The 12,502-nt window shown below is 53.3% G+C and overlaps 1 protein-coding gene across 1 annotated transcript in view; it reads left to right on the top strand.

Annotated features, from left to right (window-relative positions):
* The first annotated feature begins 5,871 nt into the window (after window positions 1–5,871).
* The window catches only part of GPI (glucose-6-phosphate isomerase), a 48,489-nt gene continuing 41,858 nt past the window's right edge, over window positions 5,872–12,502 (top strand). Inside the window, exons 1-4 of the mRNA XM_030820219.1 lie at window positions 5,872–6,220; window positions 7,195–7,285; window positions 7,630–7,698; window positions 9,438–9,557. Coding sequence (XP_030676079.1) covers window positions 6,099–6,220; window positions 7,195–7,285; window positions 7,630–7,698; window positions 9,438–9,557 — 402 coding nt within the window. The 5' untranslated portion in view covers window positions 5,872–6,098. The remainder of the gene's footprint in view (window positions 6,221–7,194; window positions 7,286–7,629; window positions 7,699–9,437; window positions 9,558–12,502) is intronic.

Raw genomic sequence — 12,502 nt, 5'->3', positions numbered from 1 at the left:
CCCCCGCCCCATCCGCGCCTGCGTTCAACCCCTCCTACACCTGCTCCGTGGCCGCCCCGGATACAATGAGCCAACCCCGGTAGCTCCACGGAGCCCCAGAGGCGTGGCCCCCTCGCCGCCGCCGGTCAACGTGACTCAGCATCCTCGGTGGGCTCGCCTCCTCCCCGGAACAGCTGTCTAAAATCCATCGGCGTGGAAACGCCACGCCCAGCTCCCGACTCCTTCAGCTTGGGCCCCAGAACTGACCACCCCACCAATCCCCTGCCCCAGTCCCTCTGCCTTCACTCCCATGACCACCTGTGCTCCAGGGCCTGCCTGACCCCTGTCCAGCGGCCGTGAAGTAAGGTCTGTGATGTCTAAATGCCGATACCTCAGTTTCCCCATCTTTAGAACGGGGCTCTTGTTTGGAACTGTGCCCGCCACAGCCTGCAGTAAGTGCTAGCTTCATCAATACTCAGTGGCAGTCAATTGCTTTTCCAGGGCTGCCTTATGCTTGAAATTAAATCTTTGCTATCCAGAGTTAGGACTGTCCCCGGACTTCCTAACTTGCCTCTGCTGTCAGGTGTACCCTCTGGTCCGCTCCTCTCTCAGGGCAGATCATCTTGCTGGGGGCACGTGAAGGTGTCCGTCTCTGCAGCATGCTCTCTTGGAATTTCTGGGCTAGGTTTCCTTTCGATTCTCCTTGGTCAGTCCCTGGCCTGGGGGCATGACCCCTCCCAGCTTCACTGTCCCCCAGGATCCTGGGGATTCTGAGCCCTAAGCTCTGCAATTGGCAGGACTTGGCTCAGCATATGGTAGTGATTGTAGTGACGGTGGTAAACAACAGAATATAAAATGGCCAGGCACAGTGACGCACACCTGTAATCCCAACACTTTGGGAGGCTGAGGCAGGAAGATCTCTTGAGGCCAGGAATTTGAGACCAGCCTGGGCAACATAGTGCGACTCAGTCTCTACAAATAATAATAAGAAAATTAGCCGGGACAGGGTGGCTGTGCCTGTAGTTCTAGCTACTCAGGAGACTGAGGTGAGAGAATTGCTTGAGCCCAGAGTTCAAGGCTGCAGTGAGCTATGGTCATGCCACTGCACTCCAGCCTGGGTGACAGAGCGAGACCCTGTTTCAACTAATAAAACATAACTGGGATGATGAAGAGTGGAGAAAGGGATTGCCTGTTCCTGCACTTTACCTCCACCTTTTTCCTAGGACTGAAGAGGAACTGGCAGGCAGCACAGGGCTCAGGAAGGAACCAGGCAGCCTGGGTTGATTCTCTAGCTAAGAGCAGAGTGGCTTGTTTCACATTTCTTTCTTTCTTTCTTTTTTTTTTTTTTGAGACAGGGTGTCACTCTGTGACCCAGACTGGAGTGCAGTGGCATGATCTCGGCTCACTGCAACCTCCGCCACCCGGGTTCAAGTGATTCTCCTGCCTCAGCCTCCCGAGTAGCTGGGATTACAAGTGTCTGCCACCACGCCTAGCTAATTTTTGTAATTTTAGTAGAGACAGGGTTTCACCATGGTGGCCAGACTGGTCACAAACTCCTGGCTTCAAGTGATCCGCCCGCCTCGGCCTCCCAAAGTGTTGGGATTACAGGTGTGAGCCACGTACCCGGCCTTGTTTCACATTTCTTTCTTTTCTTTTTTTTGTGGGACAGAGTCTCGCTCTTGCCCAGGCTGGAGTGCAGTGGCATGATTCAGTTCGCTGTAAGCTCCGCCTCCCAGGTTCACGCCATTCTCCTGCCTCAGCCTCCCGAGTAGCTGGGATTACAGGTGCCCGCCACCACGTCTGGCTAATTTTTTTGTATTTTTAGTAGAGACGGAGTTTCACCATGTTGCTCAGCCTGGTCTCGAACTCCTGACCTCGTGATCCACCCGCCTCAGCCTCCAAAAGTGCTGGGATTACAGGCGTGAGCCACCGTGCCCAGCCTCATTTCACATTTCTTTTTTTTTTTTTTTGAGACAGAGTCTCGCTGTCGCCCAGACTGGAGTGCAGTGGCGCCATCTCAGCTCACTGCAGGCTCCGCCCCCTCGGGGTTCACGCCATTCTCCTGCCTCAGCCTCCCCAGTAGCTGGGACTACAGGCGCCTGCCACCACGCCCGGCTAATTTTTTGTATTTTTTTTTTTAGTAGAGACGGGGTTTCACTGTGTTAGCCAGGATGGTCTCGATCTCCTGACTTCGTGATCCACCCGCCTCGGCCTCCCAAAGTGCTGGGATTACAGGCGTGAGCCACGGCGCCTGGCCGCTCATTTCACATTTCTTAACCTCTCTGTTAAATGGGGAGGACAACAGGGTATCCTTCATAGGACTGCCATGAGGGATACATGGAAAGGATTTAGCGTGGAGCTGTGCACATAGTAAATCTGGCTGGAGTAGTGGCCATGTTGGTAGTATTGTAGTATGCTAATGAATGGCTTCGGATTAGTAGTGACCTTTCTTCGTACTTTTCTGTGCTTTCTCCCTGTAGCCACTGTGACTTATGGCCCACCAGATAGGAACCTAGTTTCCTGCTAACATAGAAAATCCAGGCTGGGCGCGGTGGCGCATGCCTGTAATCCCCGCACTTTGGGAAGCCGAGGTGGGTGGATTACCTTGGGTCAGGAGTTCGAGACTAGCCTGGCCAACATGGTGAAACCCCATCTTTACTAAAAATACAAAAATTAGGCCGGGCACGGTGGCTCACGCCTGTAATCCCAGCACTTTGGGAGGCCGAGGCAGACGGATCATGAGGTCAGGAGATCGAGACCATCCTCGTCAACATAGTGAAACCCCATGTCTACTAAAAATACAAAAATTAGCTGGACCTGGTGGTGCATGCCTGTAATCTCAGCTACTCGGGAGGCTGAAGCAGAAGAATTGCTTGAACCAGGGAGTCGGAGGTTGCAGTGAGCCGAGATGGTGCCACTGCACTCTGGCCTGGTGATAGAGGGAGGCTCCGTCTCAAAAAAAAACAACAACAAAAAATTAGCCTGGCGAGGTGGCGGGCACCTGTAATCCCAGCTACTAGGGAGCCTGAGGCAAGAGAACTGCTTGAACCTAGGAGGTGGAGGTTGCAGGGAGGCAGAGGTTGCAGTGAGCCAACATTGTGCCATTGCACTCTAGCCTGGGCAACAAGAGTGAAACTTCGTCTCAAAAAAAAAAGAAGAAAAAAAGGAAATCCATGTAACTGGAGTTTCAAAGTAAATGTGAAATCTGGAATAGTTGAAGCTTCTGGGAATCACAGAGGCCAAATTGCAGAGGTGTACATTATGGAAGGTTAAAAGGCAGGGGAAACCTTTGAAATGGCAATCATCAGAGGCCTCACCTCCTGCCTCTTCCGCAATACCCAAAGCTGTTTCTAGGGTTCCTGGTGGTCGGGAGAGGACACTGGACAAGACTGTGGCAGTGGACAGGTGAACACCCATAACATCTTTGGAAAGACTTGGAGTTGTAAATGACAACTGAACTCCAAACAGACACTAAAGGGAATCGTTGGTTTACATTCTAGCTGCAGGCAGTGGTGGCCTGGCCCCAGGAACCCGGGCACTGTGAGGTTCACTCTGACATCTCTCTGGGGGTCATTCTTTTCATTAATTTCCTCGAGACCAGGGACTAGAGCTCAGGTCTGTCCTTTCTGACAGGCAGCTTAATACCATAAAAAGCAGAGACTTTCTGCTGCCGGCTGCAGGGCCCTGGGAAAGGACCCTGTTTAACTGGCGTAAGTTATGTGCTCATCTCTGATAGATTCAGGCAGGGGAAGAAACATAAGGGTGGGAGAGGATGGTTTTAGACAAAGAACAACAGCTGTCCATCTGGTCACCAAAATAACCTACTAGAAAGAGGCAATCTCAGTGGCCAGGCGCAGTGCTTCATGCCTGTAATGCCAGCACTTTGGGAAGTCAAGGCAGCCAGATCACTTGCACCCAAGGATTCGAGATCAGCCTGGGCAATATGATGAAACCTCGTCTGTACAAAAAGTAACAAAGCTTGTCTCTACAAGAAAAAAATTAGCCGGGCATGGTGGCGTGCACCTGTAGTCCTGGCTACTCAGAAGGCTGAGGTGAGAAGATCGCTTGAGCCTGGGAGGCAGAGGCTGTAGCGAGACAAGATCGTGTCACTGCACTCCAACCTGGGTGTGACAGAGTGAGACCCTGTCTCAAAAAAAAAAAAAAAACAAAAAAACAAAAACAGGAGTCAGAGGGAGTCAGTGGTTACTTTTGGGCTAGAGTCATCTGAGGAATCACAGGGTAAGTGATAATCAGGCAGTGGCTACTGAGACTCGCCTTCCTGTTGGTTGAGGTTTTGTTCTGAAACACTGGATTTGGGGTGGGAAATCTCTTCTGTGTAGATGAGTAACTGGCTTAGAAAACCCTGATTGGAGTGTTTCTCAGAACCCCAGTAGAGGCCAGGCGTGGTGGCTCATGCCTGTAATCCCAGCACTTTGGGAGGCCGAGGCGGGCAGATAACAAGGTCAAGAGATCGAGACCATCCTGGGCAACATGGTGAAACTCCGTTTCTACTAAAAATACAAAAATTAGTTGGGTGTGGTGGCATGTGCCTGTAGTCCCAGCTACTCAGGAGACTGAGGCAGGAGAATCGCTTGAACCAGGGAGGCGGAGGTTGCAGTGAGCCGAGATCACGCCACTGCACTCCAGCCTGGTGACAGAGCAAGACTCCGTCTGAAACAAACAAAAAAAGAACTCTAGTAGAACAGATACTGTTCAGCACTACCAGGGTTGTGCTAGGTGTGGAAGCTCAGTGAAATCTTAGAGTTGACAGTTCTTAGAGAAGGGCCATGTGGACAGGGCTGTTCCCTGGAAAGTCCTGTGACCCCTCAGTGACCACTTATTTCTTTTGTTGTCAGCCTTTCCCTATTTTCTTTTCTTTTCTTTTGTTTTTTTTTAGACAAGGTGTTGCTGTGTCACCCAAGCTGGAGTACAGTGGTAATCACCGCAGCCTCGAACTCCTGGACTCAAGTGATCCTCCTGCCTTGGCCTCCTGAGTAGCTGGGGCTCTACAGATGTGCACCACCACATGCCCTGCTAATTTATTTTTAGTATTTTAGAAGCAGTGTTTTGCTATCTTGCCCAGGCTCGGCTTGAACTCCTGGCGTCAAGATATCCCACTTCCCAAAGTGCTGGGATTATAGGCAGGAGTGCGCAGCCCCAGAATTCTTACAATGACTTACAAGGTCTTATGTCATCTTGTTGCCTCCCTTTTGCTCTCTGACCTCATCTTTTTTTTTTTTTTTTGAGACGGAGTCTTGCTCTGCCGCCCAGGCTGGAGTACAGTGGCTTACTGCAGTCTTCACCTCCCAGGTTCAAGTGATTATCCTGCCTCAGCCTCCTGAGTTAGCTGGGATTACAGGCACGTGCCACCAGGCCCAGCTAATTTTTGCATTTTTTTTTTTTTTTTAGTAGAGACGAGGTTTCACCAGGTTGGCCAGTCTGGTCTCGAACTCCTGGCCTCACGTGATCTGCCTGCCTCGGCCTCCCAAAGTGATGGGATTACAGGCGTGAGCCGCCGCGCCCGGCCTAGTCAGTTTTTTCTTAATTGCAACCCCGATTCTCAGCACCCTTTTCATCTTGGTTTTCCTCAATAGCCATTACCAGCACCTGACATACATCATCTGTTGTACTTGCTTATTTGGCACATATGTATCCACAGCGCCTGGAACACTGCCTGTAACGTGGAAGGTGTTCGATCTATAGAGTTTTGTCGAATGAATGAATGAATGAATGAATGAAGCCGACCAGTGCACAGGGAGTGCAGTGGCGCGATGGTAGCTCTCTGCAGCCTCTAACTCCTGGGCTCCAGTGATCCCCGGGCTCTGCCCACCCTCCCCACTGCCACTTCCGGGCAGAGGCCAGCAAAGCGGCGGCGCAAGAGGTAGGGAGAGAGGAGCTGAGGCCCCAGATCGGCGGCCGCGGGCAAGGTCGCTCAGCGGGCACCCGCCCTGGTTATCGGGGAGCGGGTCGGGGGCGGGGCCGGGGCCCAGGGGGTGGGGCCGGGCCGGGCGCCTGCGCCATAAAGGCCACCGCGCGCCCCCGCGCCTCGCTTGCCGCGCGCTGCCGGCGCTCCTTCCTCCTCTGCGCGCGTCTCAGTCAGTGTACCTTCTAGTCCCGCCATGGCCGCTCTCACCCGGGACCCCCAGTTCCAGAAGCTGCAGCAATGGTACCGCGAGCACGGCTCCGAGCTGAACCTGCGCCGCCTCTTCGATGCCAACAAGGACCGCTTCAACCACTTCAGGTGCGGGCGGGTCGGAGGCGGGGGCTGCCACGCGCGGCGCCCGGAGCCGGGCACGCGGGGCTGGGGTCTGGAGGCGGGGGCAGCGGTGCCCGGGGACCCCAGTTCCCGACCTCCAGGCCACAGACTGGGGCCCAGGCCGAGGCCGCACTTCGTCCTTGGAGTCTCCTTGGAGTGCGTTCCTGGGGGCTTGCGGCCTCGCCGGGAGTCTCGGCGCCGGATCTGCTTTGTTATGAGGAAAAACGGGCCCCTCCATGGGGACATTTCCCCTCCCCCTCCCCGTGCAGCTCCGGCCATTTGAGCGGGGGCTCCTTTAGCAGTTGTGAAGAGAGGCCCTGGCTGACGCAGCAAGCGGGAAAGGGCTGTCCCTTTCCATCCGCTCCTGGCCACATGGGCTTGGGACCGTCTGCAGGGCGGGCAGCCCGGGCGGGGGGGGGTTTGAGGGAGCTGGGTGGAAGGGTGGAGACGTCGGGCGTGATTCCTGCAGAAAAGACCTGTGCACGACCGGCAAGTGGGAAGGAGTGTTGGAGGAAATCATGGGCGGGAGTGCGGCCAACGGAGCTCTGATCACTGATGCTGGTGAAGGGGGGGCGGAGAGCGACTGTGGCTCCGGGCTAGACGTCCGGATGGCCATCCCTGTCATCTGGATGGGTGCCTGAGTAACTTACGGCAGAAAGTGGAAGCCCTGGGAGGGGGTGGTCCCCCGCTTCAGTCCGGGCTCCTCATCCAGGGTCTGCCTGCATCTAGGGTCTGCCTGCATCTAGGGTCTGTGAGGATGGCTTCTTTCTCTGTGCTGCTGTTGCAGATCATCCTGGTGGGCCAGCAGGTGACAGACACCACCACTGTGCTGGGTGGCCGCGGCCCTTGTGGGGCGTGGGTTAGAGAGGATGTTTCTTCTGGGAACAGCTCCTGCTTAGGGCATGGCTCCCCACTAGGGAGACCAGGGTGTGGTCAGCAGCATCTCCATCTTTCTGCAGCTTGACCCTCAACACCAACCATGGGCATATCCTGGTGGATTACTCCAAGAACCTGGTGACAGAAGACGTGATGCGGATGCTGGTGGACCTGGTAATGTTCTGCTTGGGGAGGCGTAACTGGTAACCGACAGGGTGGGTGAGCTGGGCTCCTGGGAGTCCCCAGGACCTTGAGTATCTTGAGTTCTTTCTCTCATTAGACCTCGGTGACCTCCTCTGTGCTGGTGAGGCACCTGTCCCTGGCTTAGGTTCTAAGCAGCATCCCAGGCACCCCAGTGACTGATGTCTGAGTAGACCCTTCCCAGACAGTGGGAGAGGGAACCAGACAGCAGCCATCTGTCTGTCTCATTGGGGACAGCACCAAGCCTTGTGTTTGGGGGCTGACACTTGGGGTAGCCAGTGTGGGTGGGACCAGGCCTCAGTATTGTCTCTTCCTAGGCCAAGTCCAGGGGTGTGGAGGCCGCCCGGGAGCGGATGTTCAATGGTGAGAAGATCAACTACACCGAGGTGAGCAGGCCCCACATACCCTCTGGGGCCTCCTTCCTTCCCTTTGGGGTTTATCTGACTGTTAGCCGCATCACCCTGTGTCTTCACCCCTTCTCTTGGGCAATGCTTTTGCTTAATGAGGGGCCTGGAGGCCTTTTTCCTCCTGCTTGTAGCAGGGCTTTGGGGTGTGTCTTCCACAAGATTGGTTTGGTGAGCTCCTTGGAATGGCTCCCAGTGTCTGCCTGGGAGGAGCACATCTCATACCCAGAGGGAGAGTTTCTCAAGGCTGACATTTTCTTGGAGAAATTAACTCTAATATATCCTCGCTGCAAGTTTTAGTAGTGACAAGAAGAATCTTAGGTCACTAAAGACTCAAGCAGTAGGAGTCAGTAGGAAGCAGTGGTGAGGCCAGGCCTGGGGGCCCCTGTTCCTGACTCAGTATGGGAGCCCAGCCTGGTATAATGGACACTGAGCACCCAGATTCTGTCCTCATGATGTCATTATCCTCCTCTTACATGTGAGGAGTCTGAGGTTCAGAGGTCACATCACTTATCTAAGATGTCATAGCTGTAAGAGGCAGAGTAGAGATTCACACTCAACCTGTCTTGCATTGTGGGTCTAAGCTGAGAGAGGATGCAATCAAGGAAGGCTTTCTGGAGGAGTGCATTCACCAATAAAATGTGGGGCAGGAGTGGGGTCTGGCAGGGTGAGGGTGGGGTGGCATGAAGCCCTCCGCCTTAGCAAGCCTCTCACTGGGTTGGAATCCCAAGATGATCCTTTTCCTGCCCACCTGGGGTCTTTAGACCTTCCCTCAAGGACTCCTCTGCTAACTTCAGGCCGTTTCACTCACGTGGCAGGGCCAGCCGCCTGGCACCAGTCACAGACTTCAAGTCTGGTTTGGTTCCTGGCAGTTGGTAGTTATCAGGCTGCTTGGTGAGGGAAGCTTGAGTTGCATGCCTTGCTGCAAATCCAAGGAGCTGAGGACACTGCCTAAAAGGTGCCAGCAAACACCATGGACATGCATTGGGAGGATGAGGTTACTTCAGGCTTCATGAGCGCTCATCTTTGGAAAGCATTTGTTTGTTTGTTTGTTTGTTTGTTTATTTATTTATTTATTTATTTTGAGGTGGAGTCTTGCTCTGTCGCCCAGGCTGGAGTGCAGTGGTGCGATCTTGGCTCACTGCAGCCTCTGTCTAATGGGTTCAGGCGATTCTCTGCCTCAGCTTCCTGAGTAGCTGGAACTACAGGTGTGTGCCACCCCACCTGGCTAATTTTTGTATTTTTAGTAGAGACAAGATGTCACCATGTTGGCCAGGCTGGTCTCGAATTCCTGACCTCAAGTTATCCACCTGCCGTGGCCTCCCAGAGTTCTGGGATTACAGACGTGAGCCATGGCGCCCGGCCTCTGAAAGCATATATTGCTTGTTTCTGACATGTGTTGTCGCCATTCTCTGCCTTGCTCACTCTTCCTCTTTTCTCTCAATGTTCGTGCCCTGAGCACCTCTGGCAGGCCTTCGGGGCCTGTCCTAGGCATATATGGGTCCCCTCATCTCCTCCTGACTGCAGCACATAAGTCCTTGGGGAGCTCCTACTCCTCTAAGCATACAGTGAGTTCTTGGAACAAGGTTATAGTGCTGACAGAGACCTCAGGGCCTGCCTGTCTAGTGGATAGAGGGCCGAGCTATGGCACCATGCCCAGCTGGGAGCATGGCTGCCTGGGGTTGCGGGGACAGTCTTTACACCCTGACCCTCATCCCCAGGGTCGAGCCGTGCTGCACGTGGCTCTGCGGAACCGGTCAAACACACCCATCCTGGTAGACGGCAAGGATGTGATGCCAGAGGTCAACAAGGTTCTGGACAAGATGAAGTCTTTCTGCCAGGTAAGTGGCTACTGCGCCGGACTCACCCTTGGACGTGTGTGTGAGTATTTGGGAATCTGGGAGCCCTGAGGGGCAGCTCTTCCCCTTTTCCTGGAGGCAGGACTCAGGTTCTCAATGCAGCTTAAGGGAGGGGTTGCCTATGTGATCGCTGACCCTGGGGTCTCTGCTGAGGCCTGAATTTCTCCTGGCTCTGCTCTGAGGGAACCTGCTGCTGGCAGAAGTGGGGCCAGTTTCTTTCCTGAATTATAGACACCTGTGGACTCATGGTGACAAACCACAGAGGCTTGAAATGAAAAGTGGGGCCCCTGAGAGACAGGACAGTCAGGAAAGGAAGGAGCTTTTTCTTTTTCCTTTTTTTTTTTTTTTTTTTTTTGAGACGGAGTCTCACTCTGTCACCTAGACTGGAGTGCAGGGGTGCAATCTCAGCTCACTGCAACCTCCACCTCCTGGATTCAAGCTATTCTACCTCAGCCTCCCGAGTAGCTGGGATTACAATTATATGCCACCCTGCACAGCTAATTTTTGTATTTTTAGTAGAGACGGGGTTTCATCATGTTGGCCAGGCTGGTCTCGAACCCCTGACCTCAGGTGATCTGCCTGCCTCACCTGGGATTACAGGCATGAGCCACTGCGCCTGGCCGGAAGGAGCTTTTTCTAATCTCTTTTGTCATATGCCCTTATCACCCAGTCTAGAAATAGATAAAACATTGTAAAATTTCCTCAACCCTGGCTGGGCGTAATGGCTCATGCCTGTGATTCCAGAACTTTGAGAGGCTGAGGCGGGTGGATCACTTGAGGTAAGGAGTTCGAGACCAGCCTGGCCATCATGGTGAAACCCCATCTCCACTAAAAATACAAAAACTTGCCAGGTGTGGTGACATATGCCTGTAATCCCAGCTACTTGGGAGGCTGAGGCAGAAGAATCGCTTGAACCCAGGTGGCAGAGGTTGCAGTGAGCTGCGATCGCGCCACTGCACTCCAGCCTGGGAGACAGAGGGAGACTCTGTCGAAAAAAAAAAAAAATTTCCTCATCCCCATTCCCAGCTAACCTCCAGAAGCAGCCTTTGTAAAGTTTCCTGTAGCCAGGCGCAGCAGCTCATATCTCTAGTCCCAACTATTCAGGAGGCTGAGGTGGGAGGATGGCTTGAGCCTGGGAAGTTGAGGCTGCAGTGAGCCATGGTGACACCACTGCACTCCAGCCTGGGCAACAGAGCAAGATCCTGTCTCAAAAAATAAATTTAAAAACCAGAAAAGTTTTCCTGTGAAGTCTTCCAGAAAGTTCCTGTGCACATAACACATCTGTCGTCATCTCTTTGAAACACGTACACACGTGCACATGCACACAGGTTGGTTTTCTCCCTGCTCCTCTGAAGCTTGTTTCCACCTGGAAGTATGTAAGCAGTGTCCGTGTGTCAGTGACAGTGCATGTAACATGCCTTCTTTTCCTTGTGTGTAGGATGGTAGAGGTTGCCTCAGAGACCAGCTAAGTTTCCCCACGTCAAGCACTTGCCTCAGTGTCTATCCTAGCGGTGATTCTGCAGGGGTGGGTTGGCAGACATCCTCACGTCTGGAGAACGAGGGTGATGCCGGTGTGTCTGTGTGGGCTATGCATGCTCCGAGGGTGATCGTTCAAGCTCTTGTCAGCTGTGATCATTTGCTGCTTGTCCTAGGAGCAGTGGCCTCCACGTGTGGCTGGTCAAAGTCCAGTTACTTTGGCCAAGAGCCACTTTCAGACCTGAAAATGGGCTGGGCGCGGTGGCTCATGCCTGTAATCCCAGCACTCTGGGAGGCTGAGGCAGGTGGATCATGTGAGGTCAGGAGTTTGAGATCAGCCTGATCAACATGGTGAAACGCTGTCTCTACTAAAAATACAAAAAAATTACCTGGGCATGGTGGCGAGCACCTGTAATATCAGCTACTGGGGAGGCTGAGGCAGGAGAATCTCTTGAACCTGGGAGGCAGAGGTTGCAGTGAGCCAAGATCACGCTACTGCACTCCAGCCTGGGTGACAGAATGAGACTCTGTCTCAAAAAAAAAAAAAACCGCAACCCATCTCTGCAAAAAATAAATAAATTAGCCAGGCGTGGTGGTGTATCCCAGCTATTTGGGAGGCTGAGGTGAGAGGATTGCTTGAGCCCGGGAGGTTGAGGCTGTAGCGAGCCGAGATCATGCCACTGTCCTCCAGCTCAGGTGACAAAGTGAGACGCCTCCAGGGCAAGAAAGTTGTGGGGTCCTGATGGGAATCTGGATTTCCTGAATGTCACTTACGGTGGTCAGCCCATGTGATGGTCTTTGGCTGTGCGGCAGGGCCTTTTCAGCCATCTGCTGTGAATGGCAGAGCTGAAGTGCATTAAAAGCCTAGTGCTGTGTGATCGGTCTGGGTGTGCTCAGCCATGCCACATGGCGAGGGTGGCACTGCACCGTCTGGGGTGCTGTTTCCAGGAAAGCCTTCCCTTAAAGCTGGCCACTGGAGTACCTGACTCAGGCTGATAAGGTATTTATAGTTCAAAAAAAGTTGCTGAATGGCAGTAATCCCCTGGTGAGGAACATTCCCCGTGGCTACGCTCTCCAAAGTTTGCCAAGATTGGGTGAAGATGTTCACTGTGACCTTGATTGTAGTGGCAAAACCTGAAACCAAGCTGTACTCATTTATCAGGGGACTTACCAAGTAGAGTCAGCACATATTCATATACTGTCATCCTGGGCACCATTAGGAATTAGGGAGCTACAGTTGGATTGACCTGCCATGCTGTTCAGGATGGACTGGGAAGGTGAAAAAGGAAGTTGCAGAATTGGTGGGTATGGTAAAGCCTCATTTGGTCAAATGAAGGCTGGGTGTAATTGTAATAAAGATAGACACATTTGGCTGGGTGCGGTGGCTCACACCTGTAATCCTAGCACCTTGGGAGGCCGAGGTGGGTGGATCACGAGGTCAGGAGTTCAAG

This window comes from Nomascus leucogenys, chromosome 10 (assembly GCF_006542625.1).
Source record: "Nomascus leucogenys isolate Asia chromosome 10, Asia_NLE_v1, whole genome shotgun sequence".
In the NCBI taxonomy this organism is placed as follows: Eukaryota; Metazoa; Chordata; class Mammalia; order Primates; family Hylobatidae; genus Nomascus; species Nomascus leucogenys.
This window is presented reverse-complemented; position numbering and strand designations above follow the sequence as displayed.